The 24,321-nt window shown below is 43.2% G+C and overlaps 1 protein-coding gene and 1 pseudogene across 1 annotated transcript in view; one reads left to right on the forward strand and one right to left on the reverse strand.

Annotated features, from left to right (window-relative positions):
- Window positions 1–223: 223 nt before the first annotated feature.
- Window positions 224–1,849, reverse strand: LOC101329623 (MSL complex subunit 3 pseudogene; annotated as a pseudogene).
- Window positions 1,850–5,225: 3,376 nt separating this feature from the next.
- Window positions 5,226–24,321, forward strand: part of CPN1 (carboxypeptidase N subunit 1) — a 35,813-nt gene continuing 16,717 nt past the window's right edge. Inside the window, exons 1-7 of the mRNA XM_019939810.3 lie at window positions 5,226–6,269; window positions 10,823–11,022; window positions 15,455–15,610; window positions 18,061–18,243; window positions 19,461–19,572; window positions 21,201–21,340; window positions 23,181–23,280. Coding sequence (XP_019795369.1) covers window positions 6,050–6,269; window positions 10,823–11,022; window positions 15,455–15,610; window positions 18,061–18,243; window positions 19,461–19,572; window positions 21,201–21,340; window positions 23,181–23,280 — 1,111 coding nt within the window. The 5' untranslated portion in view covers window positions 5,226–6,049. The remainder of the gene's footprint in view (window positions 6,270–10,822; window positions 11,023–15,454; window positions 15,611–18,060; window positions 18,244–19,460; window positions 19,573–21,200; window positions 21,341–23,180; window positions 23,281–24,321) is intronic.

The raw sequence follows: 24,321 nt of genomic DNA on the forward strand, positions 1-24,321 counted from the left end.
CTTTCATGACCATTTCACTGTGAACACAGCTGCTCGTTTCCCGCCGTCACAGGTGACATGTACCATGGCAAGGGTCACATGTTGGAGGCCGTTCAGGCACCTAGGAAGTAATCCATAACAGAAATAACTACGGGAGGTAAGCAGCTCAAACAAATGGGCCCGCCACAGCCCCCCAAGGCGGGTATCGCATTCGCTCTGCCTGTATGGAAGGCCCACCAACTCCCTAGTTCTTTACTGGGGACCGAGAGCACAAAGCTAGATAGAGAAGCTGTTCTTCCAGAACCATCAAAACCTTAATAATCACCCTGGGGTTCTTCGTGCTGTAGTGCACCTCACAGGCAGCAACATAGGCAGACTGCGAAAAAGTCATCATGGTATTCTGCTAAAAACCTCAGAAAGATATCAAAGTGCTTCAGTAAAGCCTTCAGATTCTTCTCAGAAAAGGACATCTTTCCAATGATTTCTGGAAGTTTCACGAACAATTGCAGCAAGTGTTGCGCCCCATAAATTTAAGAGGGTGGAGGTGGTCACCTGGGGGGTAACTGGTCAGGTACAAGTTTCCAGGAGAGGACCTCATTTATTTCATTAGTTCTTCTGCCTTCAAAGCCAGCAAACACCACACTCCCTTCCTTGCTAGGGGTCAGAGGAACAGGTGAGGATGATCGGCTATGAACAGGCGTCTTCTTTTCCAGGTGCAGAAACAGCTTGGGCGTGCTGGCAGACGTGTCCTGCTGCCGGCACTTGGGCTGAGGCGAGCCGCTGCTCTCAGACAGCCTGTCGCAATTGGCAGAGTGGCGTGTGGACCTCCTCAGAGACTGCAAGGCTTCCGGCTCGGCTTTGCACCTTTTGAGGGCGGCTGGCTCGCCTGTGGTTGGCTGACTCTTTGTGGGCTGTGGTGTGGATGGATTCAACAAAGGTGGGCTTGGAGAGAGATCCTCCGGGTTCCGATTAGCGTTTGTGGTACTTCCCTTAATTGGAAGAAAACATTTGGACGAAGTCACCTTTTTATACTGAACTTGTTCATATGGATAGAGCCAAACCAATGGGAGAGTGTAATCAAAGGTTATTCTTAATCCATCCACCATCTCCTTACAAAGGTCAACGTTCTTTTCTGCTGGGATATAATGCACACTCATGTTGGCGTGTGGCATAGCCTGATGGGGATGAGGCCTCTCCTTGGCTGAAAAGGCTGTATTGATAGCAAAATGCTTCACGTACGATTCCAAATTATGATGTTGGTCTGGCATGAAAGTTTCACCCGTTTCCTCCTGTTGATACAGTAACAGTCGTCCTCAGGCTTCTTCTTCAGAACTTCAGGGATTTCTACAGCTATTGTTCTTTCTTCCATTTCCTTTTTTGTGTGCAGCTCTGGTTCTTCCTTCACGTCAGTCTTTTCTTCAATGTCACTTTCTTCACTTATTTCTTCATCCTTTTCTTCACTACTGTCATCAGAGGAACTACTTATTAAGTTTTCAACATTTTCATCTTTTTCTTCAGCAGGGAGGCTTTTTAAGACAGAGTCCACACCTGGCAACCTGCAGCGCTTCCTCTCTCTTCCTGTGCTTCTCAGACGAGCTACCGCTTTTCTTGCCAATTTACACTGTAATCTCCAATTTTCATCGGTGTCACGAAGGACATGATCTTCAGCTGCCCATCTATCCCAGCTTCTGTTCCAACTATTCAAATGGATCAGATATTCTGGGATCTTTCTGCCTTTTTCGTCTTTACCAACAATAACATCGACAATCTTGGCATCATCCAGCACTCGTGCCTTGGTGGGGTCAGGCTCGAAGCACAACACTTTCTCCTCTGAGTGGAATTTAAATTTCACGCCCTCTCTGGCCCTCATTTGCTCATCGTGGTGGAGGGCGAGGCTCTGGGGTGGGCGGAGCATGCGCCACATGTGTCTTTTTGAATTATGGTTTTCTCAGGGTATAGCCCAGGAGTGGAATTGCTGGGTCGTATGGTAGTTCTATTTTTAGTTTTTTAAGGAACCTCCATACTGTTCTCCATAGTGGCTGTATATTGATACATATAATATATATTATATATTATATATTATATATATATATATAACAGTGCAGGAGGGTTCTCTTTTCTCCACACCCTCTCCAGCATTTGTTGTTTGTAGATTTTCTGATGATGCCCATTCCGGGAAGCATATCCTTAGAAAGCTCTGAGAACCGTTCCACCTGTTAGGAGTCTAAGGCACAGTCACATACGTTTTCGAGACAAAGGATTTTACGTCAAAATGACATATTGATATTTTACATAAAGTTCACCAAGGATACATGGTCCACGTAAGCACGTACAAAGCGAGCAAGTCGCCACGACCCCCTACAGAGCTGGGAAAGAACACTATTCTTTTAAGAAGTTACATTGCTAGGAAAGAAATTGATCTTTACTGTAGAGCAGGCCCATCTTTGAGGAGCTCTGGTTAATGTGTAACGCGGATGCACACTGCACGTGAGGGAGGGAGGGAGGAGGTCCAAACAAACACACAGAGAGAATTTTATGTTTAGTTTTTCCTTGTCCTGCCTTAAAATATAAATTTTATTTCATCAGTCCTAGATCAAGGGCTTAATGTGTGACAGCATTAGTGATGTCCTTTCAGCTTTTTCTCTTGATGCCTGCCCTCACCACCTGGGGTGTCAGGATCTCATCAGAAAATTATGGGATTTTAGCAGTGGGTGCAAAATCCTGTGGTTTTTACTCTGTGGTACTGCTGATTTGGTACTGATCTTGGGCCAACTCTCTAGACCATCTGTGGGCCAGACTGGCCTGGCTATAGTTTGTTCACCCAGTATAACCAAGAGTTGATAGCTGTCTTTACTGACAGGTGAGAAAAGCATAGGATTTCCTTGGAAAAGTTTGCTGAAGTGCAGGAGGATGCAAGAGGAAAGGTCAATAATGGGTCTATTCATTCATTCAACAAATGTGCCCCCATGCCAGGCTGTGTGCTAGAGGCTGACGATCATCCTGGGGGGGCAGGAACAATGCATCAGCAGGGCTGCCCTCTATCCTAACACCTAACACCTAGCACAGTGGATAAGTGCATAACAGGCAAAGTCATAAGATTGGAGATACAAAGACTGATGGTAACAGCAATTGCAAGGGGACATGAGGAAAACCCAGGGTTTGGAGCTGAGTTAAGCTACCTGGGGAAAGAACATAAGCAAAAGCAGGAAAGCAGGTGATGAGGGCATGCTCGGAAGACAGTAGGCACTGCAGAGGGGCTGCACTGGAGTGAGGTCACAATTGGACCTGGTAGGAGTGACTTGAAAACCAGGCAGAAGCATTTGGATTTTACACTCTAGTGCATGAAATTCCACTGAAACTTTGTTTAAAAAAAAAAACTTTATTGGAGTATAATTTACATACCATAAAATTCATCCATTTTAAGTGTGCAATTCAGTGATTTCTAGTAAATTTACCAAGTTATGCAACCATCACCATCACCCAGTTTTAGAACATTCTCATCACTCCAGCAAGATCCCTCATGCCCATTTACAGTGAATCTCCTTTTCCACTCCCAGCCCTAGTAAGTCACTATTTTACTTTGTCTCTGTAAGTTTACTTTTGCAGGACATTTCATATAAATGGAATCATACAGTAAGAGGGTTTTCTGTGTTGGCTCCTTTCAGTTAGCATGGTGTTTTTGAAGTCCATCCATGTTGTAGCATGTATTAGTATTTTATTCCTTTTTATTGCTGAATAATGTTCAATTGTATGGATATACCACATTTTATTTATCCATCAGTTGGTGGACACTTGCGTAGTTTCCACTTTTTGGCTACTACAAATAATGCTGCTATGAATATTCTTGTGTACAAGTCTTTGTTCTCTTGGGTAGGTACCCAGGAGTGGAATTGCTGTGTTGTATGGTAAATTCATAGTTAACTTTTGGGTGGCTGTACTTAATTATTTTTATTTATTTTTTAAAAGCACCTCTATTGACATATAATTTGTATACCATAAAATTCATCTGCTTCCTGTTTACAATTCAGTGAATTTTAGTGTATTTACAGAGTTGTACAGTCACCACAATCTAACTTTAGAACACGTCTATCACCCTAAGGAGACATCTTGTGCCCATTTGTAGTCACTCCGCATTTTCACTCCTAGCCCTAGCCAACCTCTAGTTTACTTTCTGTCTCTATATGTTTGTGTTTTCTAAACATCTCCTATGAATTGGATCATATAATATGTGATCTTTTGTGTCTCCTTTCACTGATCATAATATGTTTAAGGTTCATCCATCTTGTACAGTGTATCAGTACTTCACTCCTTTTCATTGTCAAATGATATTCCATTGCATGGATATGCAATATTTTGTTTATCCATTCATTAGTTAATGGATATTTAGATTGCTTCTACTTTTCTATTGTGGATAATACTGCTATGAACACTTACATACTAGTTTTTGTGTGGATATATGTTTTCATTTCTCTTGGGTAGATACCTAGGAAATTGCTGGATTGTATAGTAAGTATATATTTAAACTTCTAAGAAACTGCAAAACTGTTTTCCAAAGTGGCTGCACTATTTATATTCCCATTGGCAATATATGAGGTTTCTAGTTTCTCCCTATTCTTGACAACACTTGTTATTGTGTCTCTTTGATTACAGCCATTCTAGTGGGTGTGATGTGATATCTCATTGTGTTGTTTTTATGGTTTTTTTTTGTTTTTGTGGTACGCGGGCCTCTCACCGTTGTGGCCTCTCCCGTCGTGGAGCACAGGCTCCAGACGCGCAGGCCCAGTGGCCATGGCTCACGGGCCCAGCTGCTCCGCGGCATGTGAGATCTTCCCGGACCGGGGCACAAACCCGTGTCCCCTGCATCGGCAGGCGGACTGTCAACCACTGCGCCACCAGGGAAGCCCTCATTGTGGTTTTAAGTTGCATTTCCTTAATGACCAATAGTGTTGAACATCTTTAATGTGCTCATTAGTCATTCATATATCTACTTTAGTTGAATAAAATGTCTATTCAAATCTTTTCCCCACTTTTATGTTTTGTTTTGTTTTGTTTTTTTGTGGTACATGGGCCTCTCACTGCTGTGACCTCTCCTGTTCCAGAGCCCAGGCTCCGGACGCGCAGGCTCAGCGACCACGGCGCATCGGCAGGCGGACTCCCAACCACTGCGCCACCAGGTAAGCCCCCTTCCCCACTTTTAAATTGGGTTGTTTGTTTTATTACTGGGTTGTAAGAGTTCTTGATTTATTCTGGATATATTGTCAGATACATGATTGGCAACTGTTTTCTCCCAACCTGGGGCTCACCTCATTTTCTCGATGGTATCTGTTGAAGGTTTTTTGTTTTTTTTTGTTTTTTTTTGTTTTTTTTTGTGGTACGCGGGCCTCTCACTGTTGTGGCCTCTCCAGTTATGGAGCACAGGCTCTGGACGTGCAGGCCCAGCGGCCATGGCTCACGGGCCCAGCCGCTCCGCAGCATGTGGGATCTTCCTGGACCGGGGCACGAACCCATGTCCCCTGCATCAGCAGACGGACTCTCAACGACTGCGCCACCAGGGAAGCCCTGTTGAAGGTTTTTGAGGAGAAAAAGGACAAGACAGAGCTGTGCTTCAGAAAGATAGGATGTAGAAAGGATCAAAAGGACAGAGTGTTCTATTTTAATACTCTTTCCTATATTGTAATATAGGGAACAAGGACAGGCCAAGCTTCTCAAAATTCTCCGGGAATCAAAGGGTTATAAGCAGCTATTTATTGAAGCCTGTTTACAGTCCAGTTAATCAGTAAACCAGAATCAGTGAAACTACCCAATCTGAAGAAGTGCAAAAACCTTTCAAAAGGTTTTCATGGATTAGGAGAGGCAGAGAAATGGGGGAGGGGAGATGAGTGCCTATTCCAGAGCTACATAAATAACTTCTGGCTTTGGAGGGACAGTTCTGAACTTTCTTCCCAGGCACTGTCACACTGGTGTTTACTGGCGGGAAACTAGGAAAAGCTGGTTCTTGGCCCTTGGATTTTGACTGGTTACTGGGAGAAGCGGGGCCCATTTTAGTGGGTCTCTGAAAAAGCCCAGCAAGATGTCAGACCTGGTCTCAATTTTCCTCCAGCTCCTTCTCTTCAAGTTGGTTGCCCCGGTGACCTTTCGCCACCACCGCTATGATGACCTCGTGCGGACGCTGTACAAGGTGCACAATGAATGTCCCCATGTCACGCGGGTTTACAGCATTGGGCGCAGTGTGAAGGGAAGACACCTCTACGTGCTGGAATTCAGTGACTACCCTGGAATCCACGAGCCCTGTAAGCCCTGAGCATGTGTCTTAAAGTGTGTGTGGGCAGGACCCTTCCCTTACAAATGCAGTAATTGGGGTGGTTTCTGGGGAGGTCCCTGGACCCCTCAACCCATAAAGTATCACCACTTCCTCAGCCTGGACTAAGTATTTCCTTGCTTAGCCTACAAACTGGCCCTGCCTCTGGGGAGCTGCAACCCCAGTTCAGGCTCCAGTCTGCTCCTCCTTTTTGGGTTCTGTTTGCTCAAGACCTTAATGGTAAAAGGTGAATCTTTTTCCCTGCTCCCTCCCCATCCCCCCCCCCCCCCTCCGCCTTCCCTCCCATTACCCTTCTTTCTTCCTTGCTGTTACTATTCTGCCCTTCCCTATCCAATGCCTCTGGAGAAACAATTAGCCCTTCTAGTTCTGCCAGAGCTTAGGGATAGCTCTTTGGGGAATGACGGTGTACTCAGAGTATGGGATCCTGGAGAGAGTTTGAGGTTTGTGGTATTCATTTTATTCATTGCATTATTTGTTGTTAGTTTGTTTCTATTATAAAAGCCATCCATGTTTGGATTAAAGTAGAAATTAGATAAGGTAAAAACCTCACCCGTCATCCCACCACTCACGGATGACCATCGTTAACATATTGATGTATCTCCTTCTAAACTTTCTTCTATGCGTGTTTAAGCCACCTCCCCTTACCTACACGTCATTTTTTTTTTTATAAATTTATTTATTTATTTTTGGCTGTGTTGGGTCTTCGTTTCTGTGCGAGGGCTTTCTCTAGTTGTGGTGAGCGGGGGCCACTCTTCATAGCGGTGCGCGGGCCTCTCACTGTCGCGGCCTCTCTTGTTGCGGAGCACAGGCTCCAGACGCGCAGGCTCAGTAGTTGTGGCTCATGGGCCTAGTTGCTCTGCGGCACGTGGGATCTTCCCAGACCAGGGCTCGAACCCGTGTCCCCTGCATTGACAGGCAGAGTCTCAACCACTGCGCCACCAGGGAAGCCCGTCATTTTTTTTAATAAAAATGGAATCATACTATATCTGCTTTTCTCATTTCATAGTCTTTGATGAATAGCATGTCTGTAAATATAGATCTACATTATCATTTTTGGCTGCATAATATTCCATGGTTGCAAGGTTGTATTGAGCAGTTCATTTATTGATGGGCATTTAAGTTGTTTCTACTTTACTGCTTTACTTAACAGCAATTGTGACATTCAAGTACGTCAGTTCCTCCTTCAAACTGTCGACCTCAAGTCTCTTTTCCTCCCCACTTCCTCACCCTTCCCCCAGCCCAGATTCCATCACAGCCTGCCTAAATGATTGCACCAGGCTCCTGACGTTCTCCTAACGCCTAACAGCCACCACTCTCTAAACCTTCCATTTAAGACACAGACGCTAGATGCCCAAATACTGATATAATCCCCTCCCTCCCTTGCTTAAAAACCTTCAGTGGCAACCTCACACCCAGTGGATTCTGTCCATGACAGCTTCAAACTCTTAAGTGGCCAGTTTGGGGGGAAGGGAGAGAGGGGGGTGGGAGGCTGGCTCAAGGAAGGCTACGTGATTAGGCGACCATAAGGGCCTTGCTTTGAAAATGCACTTGCAGAGCAAACACCCTGCTTTTACTCAGGTCGTGTGTTCATTTGTGGAAGCTTGTGGGTGCTAATGGACATTGTAGGCTTAGCCCCTCACTCTACGCCCCTTTCTTGGTGCTCTGTCTACTTTCTAGCATTCAGTGCCTTTCTTGAAGCTTTTCATACTATTATACCTCACCGATCCCTCTTTTCTCTGATGCCCTATCAAAGGTGCATCCATTCATTCCTTAATTATTCCACAAGTATTACTGATGACCTACTCAATGTAAGCACTTTGGTAGACTCTGAATATAGCACAGAGTATAAAACAAAGACTCTGCCCTCAGGGCCTTAATTCTAGCGAGGTAAGACTGGCAATAAATAGGTAACTAAATAAATATATATTATACCAGATGAAAATAAGTGCTATTGAGAAAAAGAAACCAGGAAGGAGAGATAGGGAGTTGTGGACAATTGTGGGTTGAGTGGGGGAGGGGTGTTGCTTTTTAGGAAAGCTTCTCCTTCGAGGTGATTTTTGAGTGCGTGATTGAGGTGCCACACTGGCTCTGGGGAGGAAAACACCGCACAGAGGCAAGAGCCAGAGCACGCTTGGCATGTGTGAGGAGCAGCGAGGAGGCCCCTGTGGCTCTGGGACAGTGAACCACAGGAAGGCAAGGTCAGAGCAGAGCTGTCGGGGATACTGGGCAGGAGGAGATCACGTGGGGCCTTGCAGGCCTCTGCAAAAATGTTGGCTTTTGCTCTGAGTGAAGCGAGAAGCCGTTGGAGGGTTTTAAGCAGAGGAGTGACATGATCTGACTAAAAATTTTAAAAGATCACTCAGAACAAGAGTCAGCAAACTAGAGCCTTGAGGGCCAGCTACCTGTTTTGGTAAATAAAGTTTCACTGAAATACAGTCACACCCATTTGTTTTTGTGTCATCTATGTCTGCGTTCACTGGAAGCGTTGAGTAGCTGCAGTGAAGACAATATAGCCCAGGAAGCCCAGAGGATTTACTATCTGGTCCTTTACAGGAAACATTTGCCAAACACTGACTCAGGAGAATAGACTTGTATGGTTGAGCAGATGCAAGGAGTTCAGGTAGGAGATTTATTGTAGTAATGCAGGCTTGCGATTGTGGGAGCTTGAACCAAAATGATGACAATGGTTGTTAGGAGAAGTGGTTGTATTGTATTCTGGATATACGGAAAGTAGAGACAAAAGAATTTTATATTGAATACCTCCTAAGAGCAAGGGACTATGGTAGGTTCTACAGGGCAGTGGTCCCCAAACTTATGGATTTCACACGCACACACAAATATATATATATATGGGAGATCAGAGGGGACTAAAATAGATTTTCCAAATTTTATTTTACTGAACAAGGATGTTGAAGAATACTACCTGCCATCTACTATCACCGTCCTTTCGTAAAATAAAGTATAACTTAACACCAAGAAAAGTAAGAAAGACGTGATAAGATTAAAGAAATATACTAAGATCAAAGAATGTACATTATTGAAAATCCACCACACAGTCCTTATGGGTTATAGACATTCCTTTGGGAAAGACTGCTGTAGCAGATAAATAACAATGGATTGTATCCTAAAGAAAGTTAAAAATGGCATACATTGCAAAGGCCAGGTCCAGTAAGGAAAATAGGACATGTGCAAAATTAGCCAAAACTCAGAGTAGAAAGTGGTATCATAAAAGGGAAGTTTAATAGCGAGTTCACTCCCAGCAAGGAGATTCCAAGATGACTTCACAGAGTAAGGAGCATTTGAGCCTAGATGGATGGTGAGGAGGGCATGGAAATATGAAGATGAAGAGACACAATCAGAAAAGGCATGAAGGCAAGAGAGTGCTGGATGGGGGCTTCCCTGGTGGTGCAGTGGTTAAGAATCTGCCTGCCAATGCAGGGGACAGGGGTTCGAGCCCTGGTCCAGGAAGATTCCACATGCTGCGGAGCAACCAAGCCCGTGTGCCACAACTACTGAGCCTGTGCTCTAGAGCCCATGAGCCACAACTACTGAGCCCGCGTGCCACAGCTACTGAAGTCTGCGCGCCTAGAGCCTGTGCTCCGCAACAAGAGAAGCCACCGCAATGAGAAGACCGCTCACTGCAAAGAAGAGTAGCCCCTGCTCGCCACAACTAGAGAAAGCCCGCGCACAGCAATGAAGACCCAACACAGCCAAAAATAAATAAATAAAATTAATTAATTAAAAAAAAAAGAGTGCTGGGTGGAAGGGAAATCACTTGGCAAGGGCTTTTCTCCTTCCTTTTAAAACAGGGCAAGAATGATTTTTTTAAGTGGTTCTAGAGGCTCCTCTTTATGACCTCAGTTCTAACTTCAATTGAACAGTTAACATAGCCAAAGAAAAGACTAAGGAATGAGACATACATAGACTCCTTCCTACTCTGTGCCTCAAGACACAGCATTCTCAGATATGAAAGGGAGATTTTAACCTGAGTACCAAGAAAATTAAATTTTCAACTGGTGCAATTAGGAACTGTTATGCTGTAACCTGGAGGACTTTAGACCAGCAAATCTTGGAAAAGCACTATCCTTATCCTGAAAAGATTTGTCTCTGAGAAGCATTAAGCTACCTCAGTGCCACCTGGGCTTTGACCTCCATTATTAATCTGCCAGGTGACCTCAGACAAGTTACTTAACCTCTTCCATACCCAGTACCCTCATCCTGAGGCTAATAATGCCTACTTTACAGGTTTTCTGTGAAGATTAGCAATGACATAAATGCCTAGTACACAGTAGGGTTTTAATCAGTAGTAGACATTATTATCCGTGGCATGAATTTTTGTAGCATTTGTAGTTGCAGTTTGTTCAAAGGGGGCACAGGGATTATTGGAAAAGACCTAACAGAAGCATGAGGTTTTCTTTTATTCATTACTGAAAAAGAGGGGAAACGTCCCTTTGCATGGTTAGGAATTAACTGCACTCGTAAGCTTTCCCCCATCTTCTTTATGTGTGTTTCTCTCACTTGCAGTGGAACCGGAAGTCAAGTATGTGGGGAACATGCACGGCAACGAGGTGCTGGGCCGCGAGCTGCTGCTGCAGCTGTCGGAGTTTCTGTGCGAGGAGTTCCGCAACAGGAACCAGCGCATCGTCCAGCTGGTGGAGGGCACGCGCATTCACATCCTGCCGTCCATGAACCCCGACGGCTACGAGGTGGCCGCCGCCGCCCAGGTACCGAGCCCCAGGGGGAGGCCCTGCAGAGAGCAGAGCCGTCTTAGGGAGTAAGGAAAAGCCGGGAGACCAGGTGTCCTCTCTGTCCCACTGTAAATGCCACGATGTGATAGAGGAAAAGCTGGAGAAATAGAATGAAGTGTGAAGACGGGTTCAGCACTGTAGCACCCTAGGCAATGAATGGGGGTTCTCTCTGAGTCTCAGTTCCCTCCCGTCCCCGCCTTTCCAGCTGAGTTCTCCATTTCATTGTGAGGATCAGTGAAGCAGTATCAGTGACAACATTTCATCAACTGGAAGGTACTGAACAGGTGTGAAGGGATATTGCAAGACGCCCCTCCTTCCCTGAACTTTTAGCTGCCAACCTTAAATCCTCTTCTTCCTCCCATACTACACTTACATTTGCATTTGGAGGGAAAAGAGAAAGAATGAGCTTTTCTCAGAATTGTGGGGTGGCAGGTTAGTCCTGTTACAGATTCTTCATACTTTATTCCATCTCTGTACGCCTTTTTTCCTCTGCTAGTATAGTACTCAGCCTTTGAATTCTTTATTTTAGAGTTACATTGTTCAGGGGACAAATTTAAAAAAGTATCTATGGGCTTTATTTCCTAACATAAATTCAGAATATTAGTGTGCCTAACTTTAAGTCAGTGATTCTTTCATGGCTGTGCATCAGAATTGTAGGTGAAGATTTTTGAGATACAGGTTCTCAGGTCCTCTCCCCACCCCAAATCTACTGAATTAGAATTTTCAGTGGGTGAGGGTAGGCATCTGCCTTACACAATGGATATGTTTCTTTAAAAGCTCTATTTAAACCTGGTTTGTTTGGGTTTGTTTTTTTTTTTTTTGGAGGGGGGTGTAAATGAAAGATTTTTTTCCATTTAAAAATATGTTTATTGGGGGTAGTCTTAAAATGTTGTTTATGTTTAAGACTAGACTTCACTACTTTACTTTTTTTTAAATTTTGGTTTTATTGTGGTAAGAGCACCTAAGATGAGATCTACCCTCTTAACAAAATTTTAAGTGTACAATACACTATTGTTGATGATAGGCAAAAGGTTGTACAGCTGATCTCCAGAACTTATCTATCCTGTTCAACCAAAACTTTATACCCCTTCATTAGTAACTTCCCATTTCCCCCTCCTCCCAGCCCCTGGCAACGACCTTCCATGCTCCGATTCCATGAATCTGACCACTCTGTCCCATACAAGTGGAACCACTCAGCATCTCTCCTTGAATGGCCCATCCTGGTTTAAGCCTACTAGAGGACAGGGCTGAGGGGTGAGGAGAAGCAGGGAGGGTAATGGAGCCAAGATGTCGAGCCAAACACAAATTCGACCCTTGCCATCTTACAACCTCCTGCTGACATGACTCAACAGATGAAAAAAAAAAAAAAAACTTTGTTCCCCCCCCACCCCCACTGGAAATCAGAGAGATGGACATGAATATGCCTTGAGACTTGAGTTTCCAAAAGAACAGGACAATTTGAGAGTGTTGTAGGGGTGAACCCAGCGTGGCCGCTTTCCTTCTAGTGGCCCTTCCCTGTATTGCAGTGGGGAGACTGGAGAAGCCCCTCAGACCTGCCCATATCTTTTGTGCAGTGAAGTGGGGGTGGGAGGAGGTGGAGAAAACTCCTGCCAAATCCTAGAGCTGTGTCTCTGGGGAGCCAGTCACCTCTGCTCACCTGCTATGTACTTGTTCAAAGGGAGCAGATCTTTTTTTTTTTTTTTTTTGCGTTTTTTTTTTTTGCGGTACGCGGGCCTCTCACTGTTGTGGCCACTCCCAGTGCGGAGCACAGGCTCCGGACGTGCAGGCTCAGTGGCCATGGCTCACGGGCCCAGCTGCTCCGCGGCATGTGGGATCTTCCCGGACCGGGGCACGAACCCGTGTCCCCTGCATCGGCAGGCGGACTCTCAACCACTGCGCCACCAGGGAAGCCCAAAGGGAGCAGATCTTGAACCTTCGGGCTCTCCCCTCTCAGTCCGCAGGGCTCCAGTAGACACTATTCTGCCTCTCCAATGCCAAACAAAACACCAAACAGAATTTCAGTTTTGCAAGAGCCTGTGAACTTATCTCTATTCTCCTGCTTTATATATTTTAATTATTTATGTAAATATCTATCTCCCCATATATACCATGAATTCCTGGAAAGCTAGCATAATGTCTCATGATCTCTTTCCCTAGTGTCTTTCAGGGGACTTTGAATGGAGATAGACCTAAATAGATGTGGATTGATTAAATGGATGGATGAATGAATGAATACATGACCAAATAAAGGATGAAATGTGAAGTGTGAGCAGAGAGGTTAAGGGATCCACAAAGTTGATATCGCTCAGAAAAAAGATAATCAAGGATCCTAAGTAAAATAAATAAATAAATAAATGGGGGGATGGTTTCCACTTCGGAAAACAGTTTAGCAGTTTCTGAAAAAGTTAAATATGGACTTACTTTATGATCCAGCAGTTCTACTACTAGATATTAGAAATGAAAACATGTGTCCACACACAGACTTATACACAAATGTTTGCAGCAGCATTATCCACAATAGCCAAAAAGTGGAAGCAAACCAAATGTCCATGTACTAGGTTTAATAGTATCCTCTCTGCCCCCTCCAATTCATGTCTACCTGGAACCTATGAATATGACCTTGTTTGGAAATAGGATCTTTGCATATGTAATCAAGTTAAAGTGAAGTCATACTGGATTAGGGGACCTAAGTCAAATATAACTGGTGTCCTTATAAGAAGAGAGCAATCTGTACTCAGAGACACAGACATACAGGGGAGAAGACTATGTGAAGATAGAAGTAGAAATTGGAGGGAGGCATCTACAAGCTAAGGGACGCCAAGGACTGTCAGCAACCACCAGAAGCTAGAAGGGTCAAAGAAGGATCCTCCTCTAAAGCCTTTAGAGAGCATGACCCTGCTTGATTTCAGACTTCTAGCCTCCAGAACTGTGAGAGAATACATTTCTGATGTTATAAGCCACCGAGTTTGTGGTAACTTGTTACAGCAATCCCAGGAAACCATACAGTCTATTAACTGGTGAATGGATAAACACAATGTGATAAATCCATATAATGGAATTATTCAGAAATAAAAGGGAATGAAGTCCTGAAGGAACCTCATGGTTCCTCATGGAGGAACCTCAAAAACATTTTGCCCAGTGAAAAAAGCCAAACATATAATATATGATCCCACTTACTGAAATGTCTAGAAAAGGCAAATCCATAGAGACAGAAAGTGATTACCTAGGGGTGGAGTAAAAATGAGGAGTGACTGTACATGGGCATGAGGTTTCTTTTCAGGGGAATATAAGTATTCTTAGATTGTGGTAAAAGTTGCACAATTCTGTAAGCACACTAAAATTCTTTAAATTGTATGATTAAAATGGATGAATGTTGTGGTATGTAAGCTATATATATCAATAAAACCGTTTTTAAAAAATAGGGGTTCCCACCCTCCTACACTGTTGGTGGGAATGTAAACTGGTGCAGCCACTATGGAAAACAGTATGGAGGTTCCTTAAAAAACTAAAAATAGAGCCACCATATGATCCAGTGATCCCAATCCTGGGCATATATCTGGAAAAGATGAAAACTCTAATTTGAAAAGATACATGCACCCAAGTGTTCATAGCAGCACTATTTACAATAGCCAAGACATGGAAACAACCAAAGTGCCCATCAACAGACAATTGGTTTAAGAAGATGTGGTATAAATATCCAATGGAATATTACTCAGCCATAGAAAAGAATGAAATATTGCCATTTGCAGGAACATGGAGGGACCTAGAGATTGTCATACTAAGTGAAGTAAGTCAGACAGAGAAAGACAAATATTGTAAGTGATATCACTTATATGTGGAATCTAAAATAATATACAAATGAATCTTTATATAAAACAGAAACAGACTCAGACATAGAAGACAAACTTATAGTTACCAAAGGAGAAAGGGATGGGGGAGGGATAAATTAGGATTATGGGATTAACAGATACAAACTACTATACATAAAATAGATAAGCAACAGGATTTACTGTATAGCACGGGGAACTGTAGTCAATATCTTGTAATAACCTATAATGGAAAATAATCTGAAAAAAATACATATATAACTGAAAAAATTATACTTTCTCGCTGCACATACCTCTGTCATTCTGATTAAATAGACATAAACAATTTTTTCAAAATAGGGGTTCCCATTATCCTGAAACACCCTCCTTTTGTTAGAGCTTCTCCTGGGATCTCTACCTCCAGCATGTGGTTTATAGAGAAACTTGAACCACGCCACTGGGACTTTGGATGAGTTAAAGGAGAAAATGCTACATCGTTTGATAGATCGAGCTAATGTGTAAAAAAAAAAACTATACAGTGTTCTTCAAATAGAGCATTCAGTCTGAAACCTTCATCTTTTATTTCTTCCTTTTCCCACTAGGACAGGGACATTTCTGGGTATCTGGTTGGCAGGAACAATGCAAACGGAGTGGACCTGAACCGCAACTTCCCTGATCTCAATACCTACATCTACTACAATGAGAAGAACGGAGGCCCCAACCACCACTTACCCCTTCCAGACAACTGGAAAAATCAGGTATAAGACAAAATTTGCAAGCAGAAGCAGGTAAATCAGCATCTGGAATTTCTTCCCTGAATCTTCACATCAACTAAATATGCAATAATAAAGCATCAACCCAATTCTGTGCTAGTCTGTCCAGAGCAATGCTAACTGTAACGTATGCCTCTTTGTATTTTTTCCCTCCCTGAGCATAGAGCCCTTCACTGAGCACATGATATTTGATGTTAGTGGTGAGAGTGGCAAAAGAGGTGAAAGTGGTATCATACCGCTGCACAGCACTTCAGAATTTTATAGAATTCTTTCTCAGCTAGCGTTTCAGTTGATCACTGTAACACTCTGGTAAATGCATCAAGCAGTGTTATCCACCCCCATTTTACAGATAACACTTATAGAAAAAATAATTTAAACTCACACAGCTAGTAATTGGTGGACTCAAGATTAAAACCCAGGTCTTCTGACTCCTCATCCAACATTCTTTCTACTGCACTATACTGTTGACAGAGAACTGTAGCATTCTAAAGAGAAATCTCTCTTGCATGTGATGAGCTGTACGCTTATCAACAATTAGCTAGAGAAAGAGGTTCAGGGAGTCTCACCCTTAGAAGAGAAGTTTTTCTTCTTCTCTTTCTGTATGACCCGTGACCACCTTACCATATTCTCATTTCCCTTGCTTTCTCAATCAAAGGGTCCCATCTGATGCTCCCAGACCTCTTGCCGCTTGGTAATGCGAATGGTTTCAGCCTGACGGTCTTCCTGTTCCTGGGAATGACTCTTGTCATCCTTGGAGCATCACCACCACCCTGTTCCTTACACTGTATGGGCTAGTTCTAAACATTCTGTGTGAGTATCTAAACTTAGAGACTGGGGAGAGAAAATGAAAGCAGGTGCAAGGCTTTATATTGGGAGTTTCTAGATGGAATCTTATCAGTTTTTTTCCCCTTGGAATTGAAGCAAAAGTCATGCCGACATGTTTAGATTTTGGAGAGCAGCTATGCTCTTGGCTCAAGGAAATAATACATCAAAAATAACTTTGCACTCGTTGACATATCCAGCCAGAAGGATGTTCTGATTTATTAAACTTGTCTACATAAAATAAGGTAATTGAGCCAGTAACAATTAAACTCCCACTGGCCCTCTGTTTGCATCTTAGAAGGAAAAAAGACAATGAGAAGTTCTTCTTGCTCTTGAGGGGCCAGGAACAGTGAGAGGCTGGCCTCCTTCTGATGGATGGAGGGTTAGGACATGGAGAAAGGACTGCTTTAAAGAATCTGAGTCCTGGTCACAGAGCTGGACCGGTGCCTTTGGGATTATATCCATTCTGATTGGATGAGACTCAACATTATTCATTCAGTCTCCCTTGGAATAGAAAAGATGGAGGCCTTCACAGCTGACCCTTGGTCCAGGACGAGCCGTTAACACATTAACACCACATAACCTCTAAGCACATCCATCTTGAGGGGAGGAAAAACAGTGAAGACTGTAAATTATTTACTTACAAGGCCAGTAGATTCAAGGCTTTCTTTAGAATACTGTCACTTGCTAGCAATATAATCTGCAATAGAAATCTGCAGTAGAATGGGTGGAATCTCACTACTTAGCCAAGACTGGCCCATATTACAGTATGTCTAACTCATGAAATTTGGGTATGACCACAGGAGAACATTCTACATGTCAACAACACAGCAGATGTGTTGGGGGAAGGAGGAGGTTGAAAACCATTGCTGTAAACCAACAATTTTCAGATATATTTACTAGAACCCTAAATTTCTGCAGAGGAGCTCCAGAAGCTACTGGAATAGTGGGTAAATTGGAGGACCCTTTTTTGTTGCCAGAGAGAGGCCAAACTGGGACTCTGCGCTCTCCAATTTATGTTACCCCTCTTCAAACTGCTCTTTTTCTCCCCCCCTCTCTCTCTCTCTCTCTCTTTTTTTTTTTTTTTGATAGACTTCATTTTTGAGCAATTTTAGGTTCACAGCAAAATTGAGTGGAAAGTACAGAATATTACCATATATTCCCTGCTTCCCATTATCAACATCTCCCACCAGAGGGGTACATTTATTACAAGGATAAACCTACATCGACTTGTCATCATCACCCAAAAGTCCATAGTTTACATTAGGGTTCACTCTTCATGTTGTATATTCTGTGGGTTTTCACAAATGTATCATGTATCTACCATTTTGCATCATGCACAATAGTTTCACTGCCCTAGATGACCTCTTTTTAGCTATTGAATACTTGGCTTCCATATGAGATTTCATTTTAAACAAGTGTTCCATTCACTTAATTTGTTAAACTATCACACAAAAGATCAAAATTTCCGCATCTGCACTTCTCATATCTGGTAGGATTCTCTTTGCTTTATTCAGACATGCCATCCTCTCAGGCCACAACCCGACAAACTCATGTAAACAGCCATCTGGCTTCAGTTGCAGCTTCACCGCCAAGCTCTCATCTCTCCTCAGGTGGAACCCGAGACCCAGGCAGTGATCCAGTGGATCCGCTCCTTCAACTTTGTCCTTTCAGCCAATCTCCATGGAGGGGCAGTGGTGGCCAATTACCCATATGACAAGTCCCTTGAGCACCGGGTCCGAGGTTTCCGCCGCACTGCCAATACCCCCACGCCTGATGACACACTTTTTCAGAAGGTATGCAGAATGGCTGCCTGTCCAGCCAGAGGAACTTGGGGCTTAGGAGTGTGACTGAGGTCAAATCAGTAACACAGGACCCTGTTAGGAATGAACAAACAGAAAATGATTGAAAACACCTCCTGCTCGTTAAGAGCTTACAATCTAGTATATTACATTTTGTTTTGAGTGATAAGCCATAAATTCATGAAAAAGTAAATAAATAGGAAAGCTTTTTACAGTACAGTTACCAAAATTTTAAAAAATACTTAAGCTAATGACAAGCAAGAAATATGCCAAAAGCCTAATAGTGCTGGTGGTAAGCTAGAGCATTAAATGTGAATTTGGGGGCTCTAATTTACAGTTTTATGGTAATATGGCTATATTAATGAAAAATAGACCATGCACATGAAAAAGGTTTACATAATAGTTCAAAACAGCAATAGAATAAAATTAACAGATGAGTTATTTTATAGTTAATATTATTAATAATATATAATTAATATAACAATAACATTACTTAGTATCTCAATTTTTTTCTTTTTTTGGGCTGTACCTCGTGGCTTGCAGGATCTTAGTTCCCCGACCAGGGACCGAACCTGGGCCCCAGCCTTGAAAGTGTGGAGTCCTAACCACTGGACTGCCAGGGAATTCCCCTATAATGATAACATTATTAATTCAACAGTTAATGAATTACACAGAGAATAACACCAGTTGTTGCTTTGCAAAGCAAGTATACTATTATATTTTCTTCTCTAGTAATCTCATTTTGTCCACTATTATAAAATAGTAATGAAAGAGAATTATAGAGATTTTGAATATATTCCTCTCTTTCCAACACACATCTCTCACCCCCAATACATAATTCTTTTTGTCACAAAGCCCTATCTTTCTTGCTTCTTGATTTCTCTTATAAAACTCGGCTGGAAAATGAGGTACACCTCACTGAGGTACACCTAGAGGGGAGCTTATACATTATCGAGTGCTACCCCTCACTTTGCACTTGAAGAAATTTAGGCCCAAGATAGTGGGAAAATCAGAAGATAGGTCTCCTAACTCTAGTCTACTCCATGCACACACACCCCATCTCTCTATTCCTTCTGGTATTTTCTTTCGCTAAAGCAAATAATCAGTTGTTATACCTAGTGGGGTTCTTGGCCTCACCCTGCTTCTGAGTATGAGCATTGCCACATGAGTTGGGGATACTCAAGGTCGTTTTCCACCTGCTTTACCTGTAGCTGGCCAAGGTCTACTCCTATGCACATGGATGGATGCACCAAGGTTGGAACTGTGGGGATTACTTCTCAGATGGCATCACCAATGGGGCTTCCTGGTATTCTCTCAGCAAGGGTAAGAAGAGTGCTAAGCACAAGAGTGCTGTAAGCTGAAGTAGAATGGGGTTCGTTTCTCCATTTAAATTATCATTCTTTTTCACAGAGAAATGACAGGAATGCTATTTTGCATCCAAGTAGAGATCTGAAAAATGGGAAGTCTTAAGTTAGCATTTAACATCATCTTGTGATTCTTTAAAATGGAGGTCTGGACACCTTGTGGTCCGTTAAAACTGGTGGTTTACATAGTGGATTAGGGCATAGGAAGGGAATAATGCAGTCAAGTGGTTAAGAGCATGGGTTCTAAGGGTACACTGGGCTGAAACCAGGCTTGCCCATTCACCAGTTATGTGGCTTCAGGCTAATTACTTAACTTCTCTGTGCTTCAGTTTCCTCATCTATACTTTAAGAATAACACTACTTGCATTGTAATTCTGATGTAAGTATTAAATAAAGCACATAGAGGATTTGGAAATGCCTGGTTTATAGATGTTAAGGTTTTTCCGTAGTAACATGAGGTATGCCTCATGTACCAAAGAAGGAGAGATGCTGGCCTGGACACAAACAGTTCCTCTGATATGTGCTCTCTGTACCCTGCCTACCCATCTCCCATCAGAAGGGGTTTGCTGTGGACAGTGGCCATTGATAACATAGCAGAAACCTCCAGCAAGAGGCTTCTCTCTCTATTCCCTGGGCTTTTCCCATCACTGAGGGTCAAGATAGAACCTCTGTTCACAGACCTTCAGTAGATAGGGACCCTAAGGTTAGGGAGGAGGCTGAAGCAGGAAGCTAGGTTCTCTTAGGAATCATGTTGCAGCAGCTGTCTTTCCCCATCTTCTCACATCTGACCTGTCAGAGCCCAGGTAGTAGAAAACTCACTGGAGAGGGCTGAGCTGATGGCTGGTCCTATGGGGAGTGGGCAGGAGGAAGGTGAGGGAGTCATCATGTACTGGGAAGGCGGTAGACTTATCATGGCTGAAAACTCACTTGAACCCAAGGCAAGAAGATTTCTTTTTTTCAAAGACAGATATACATTTATTACCTTTTGTTATGGAAAGTTTAAAAATCACTAAACAAATACGATAATTTTTTTGAAACACCTTACCTTTAATATTCATGTGGAACATCAAGTAGGATTATGTATTACTGGAAGTTTATAAGACTAGGTAACAGATTTAAGAATCATCTTCCTTGTCACTTTACTACATCTGCCAATATCTAGCAATAGTTTACTGTTAATTTAAGCCAAGGCAAGAAGATTGAACTTTACTTTCTTTAGTTTGCATTAGGAAAGCAATAAGTACCCCCTCCCAAATTTAAAATATAAAATATACTTTTTTGAATTATACTTGTTCCTCCCTTTCCCTTCCCATCCTCTGGGAAAGCATGACCCACTGCCTCCACTGAGAATCATTACCCTAAATTAAAGGGGTGCAATTCCAAGATCATGAAGTTTGTATCAAAATGATAGTATGGTCTCTAGACCAGCATCATCAGCGTTACCTGGAAACTTGTTAGAAATGTAAATGTTCACTGAATACATACTGAATCAGAGCCCTGGGGTTAAGCCCCAGCAATCTGTATTTGGCATGGGGTGTTGGGTGGGAACCTGGTTGTACAAATCTGCCACCGCCCTCTTTCCCTTAGGAATGCAAGACTTTAATTACCTCCATACCAACTGTTTTGAGATCACGCTGGAACTGAGTTGTGACAAGTTTCCGCGGCAAGAGGAATTACAGCGCGAGTGGCTGAGTAATCGGGAAGCCCTAATTCAATTCTTGGAACAGGTAAATCCCATTCCTTAACTTTCCTGGTTACAGAAAGGGAAGTGTTTTCTGATGGTAGGCAAGGTATTTTGTGTGACTCAGGTCTGACTTTTGCTCTGACTCATTACAATAGATCTCAGCTTCTCTACCAGTGAAATTAATTCATTCAACATTGTTGAGCACAACTATCTGTCAGAGACTGTACTATATGCTCGGGATTAAGAGTAAACAAACAGGGCTTCCCTGGTGGTGCAGTGGTTAAGAATCCGCCTACCAATGCAGGCGACATGGGTTCGAGCCCTGTCCTGGGAAGATCCCACATGCTGCGGAACAACTAAGCCCGTGCGCCACAACTACTGAGCCTGCGCTCCAGAGCCCATGAACCACAACTACTGAGCCCCAGTGCTACAACTACGGAAGCCCGTGCGCCTAGAGCCCGTGCTGTGCAACAAGAGAAGCCACCGCAATGAGAAGCCCACGAAGAGTAGCCCCCACTCACCGCAACTAGAGAGAGACCGCGCGCAGCAAGGAAGACCCAGCACAGCCAAAAATAAAAACAAATAAATTAATTAATTTTAAAAAGAAGAGTAAACAAACAACAAATATCTCTGTATATATGCAGCTTATATTCTAGTGAGGAGAGACAGACAATAAAGAAAAAATAAAATAAATTTTATGACATGTTAAATGGAAAATGCTATGAAGAAGGCCTTACAGAGAAAGTGACATTTAAACAGATTTAAAGGAGGTAAGGGGGGCTTTCCTGGTGGCGCAGTGGTTGAGAGTCCGCCTGCCGATGCAGGGGACGCGGGTTCGTGCCCTGGTCCGGGAAGATCCCACATGCCGCGGAGCGGCTGGGCCCGTGAGCCATGGCCACTGAGCCTGTGCGTCCAGAGCCTGTGCTCCGCAACGGGAGAGGCCACAACAGTGAGAGGCCGGCGTACTGCAAAAAAAAAAGGAGGTAAGGGAGTAAACCACAAAAATATCTCGGGGAAAAGGGGCTCCCTGATGAAGTCACAATTGCAAATGCAAGGCCAACAACAAGTAGATGAAAAGATGCTCAAAATCCTGAGGGAAATGTAAATCAAAGCCACAGTGAAATACCACCTCACACTCATTAGGATGGCTGCTATAAGAAAAACAAACTTACAAACAATGACAGAAAATAGCAAGTGTTGGCAAGGATGTGGAGAAATTGGAACCCTGGTGCAGTGTTGGTGGGAATGTAAAATGGTGTAGCCACTATGAAAAACAGTGTGGTGGTTCCTGAAAAAATTAAAAATAGAGCTGCCATATGATCCTGCAAAACCACTTCTGGGTATATATTCAGAAGAACTGAAAGCATAATCTCAGAGAGATATTTGTATATGCATGTTCATAGCAGCATTGTTCACAGTAGCCAAAAGGTGACAGCAAGCCAAGTGTCCATTGATGGATGAAGGGATAAACAAAATGTGGTATAGATACGCAATGGGCATACAGCCTTAAAAAAGAAGGAAATTCTGTCATATGTTACAACATGGATGAACCTTGAGGACATTATGCTAGGTGAAATAAGCCAGTCCCCCAAAAAACAAATACGGTATAATTTTACTTATATGAGATATCAAGAGTAGTCAAATTCATAGAGATAGAAAGTAGATTAGTGACATGATTTGACTTAGATTTTAACAGGATCACTCTGACTGCTCTACTGAGATTATTGGGGATCGGGATGAGACCAGAGAGACCAGTCAAGGGTCTATCACCATAATCTTTGTGAAGATCAAGTGCAGAAACACATGGGAAAGGGCTTTGTGGACTCTCAAACACAGCACAAAGGTTTTATGAGCATAACTATACACTATAAACTTTCCCACAGGTACACCAAGGCATCAAGGGAATGGTGCGCGATGAGAATTATAATAATCTTGCGGACGCTGTCATTTCTGTCAGTGGGATTAACCATGATGTCACTTCAGGTAGGTGGCCACTGCTTAGTGGGGTGAGAAGGAAGCTTTCACTCCCTCACCGTCTTCAGCCTAATCAGGAGGCCAATTTGTAAGCCAGTGAGACCAGCAGGGACATCAAGGACACGGAGTGGGGGGTGGTGGATTGGAGGAAGGAAGGATAACAGGATTGAGGACAGGAATTAAGAGGCAAGGGCCAGGAAGATGTAAATGTAACATCTCTCTCAGCATTCAGGAGTCACTGCCTCATACAGCTTTGTTAGGGGTGTTTCCTGGGTTTGAGGTTATTAATAGCTCACATACTGGTATAGAATGGGCTAGAAAAAAAAAGACTGTAAAACTGATGTTTAGTCTTGTCCCTGAGCCAGGCATTTCTCTACACCTCCGTTCAGGGAAGAGTTAGTAAAAGGCATTCCATAGGCTCGCTGCAGGGCAAGATTGATGGTGAGGGCAGATCTTGGAGCCAACTTGGAACCTTCTAGAATGGTACAGAATATCTCACGGCACAATGGTGTTGCCAACTGCCCCAGCCCAATTTGATCAGGTTTGGGGTTGTTTGTTTGGTTTTTAATGTAGAGCAGTAGCTCCCAGTGGTTAGGAGCAGGTGAGATTTGCCTCCCTCCCCCAGCCTTGATACCAGCATGCTCAGCCACATTTCACTGTGCAGGCTTTACCAAGCAGGCATCTTACAGCTCAGACAGTCTGTTTAAACTAGATGAATCTCAGCTTTAAGATGATAACTTATATTCTTTAAGGTGATCCCAACACGTCTTACATGAACAGTTCATTCAAGGCAAAGGCAACAACATTCTAAAGGCAGAATTCTGTAGCCCCACAGTCAAGCATCAGACACCAGAATCCTCCAGCCCAGTGACTGGAGCCAGGACTGTATAGGGAACCAACCTTTGGAATCTGTAAGAGCTTCAGGGCCTGCTAGATTCTTTATTTTAAATTAATTAATTAATTTATTATTATTATTTTTTGGCTGCTTAGGGTCTTCCTTGCTGTGCGCGGGCTTTCTCTAGTTGCGGCAAGCAGTGGCTACTCTTCGTT

This window comes from Tursiops truncatus, chromosome 16 (genome assembly GCF_011762595.2).
Source record: "Tursiops truncatus isolate mTurTru1 chromosome 16, mTurTru1.mat.Y, whole genome shotgun sequence".
Taxonomy (NCBI): Eukaryota; Metazoa; Chordata; class Mammalia; order Artiodactyla; family Delphinidae; genus Tursiops; species Tursiops truncatus.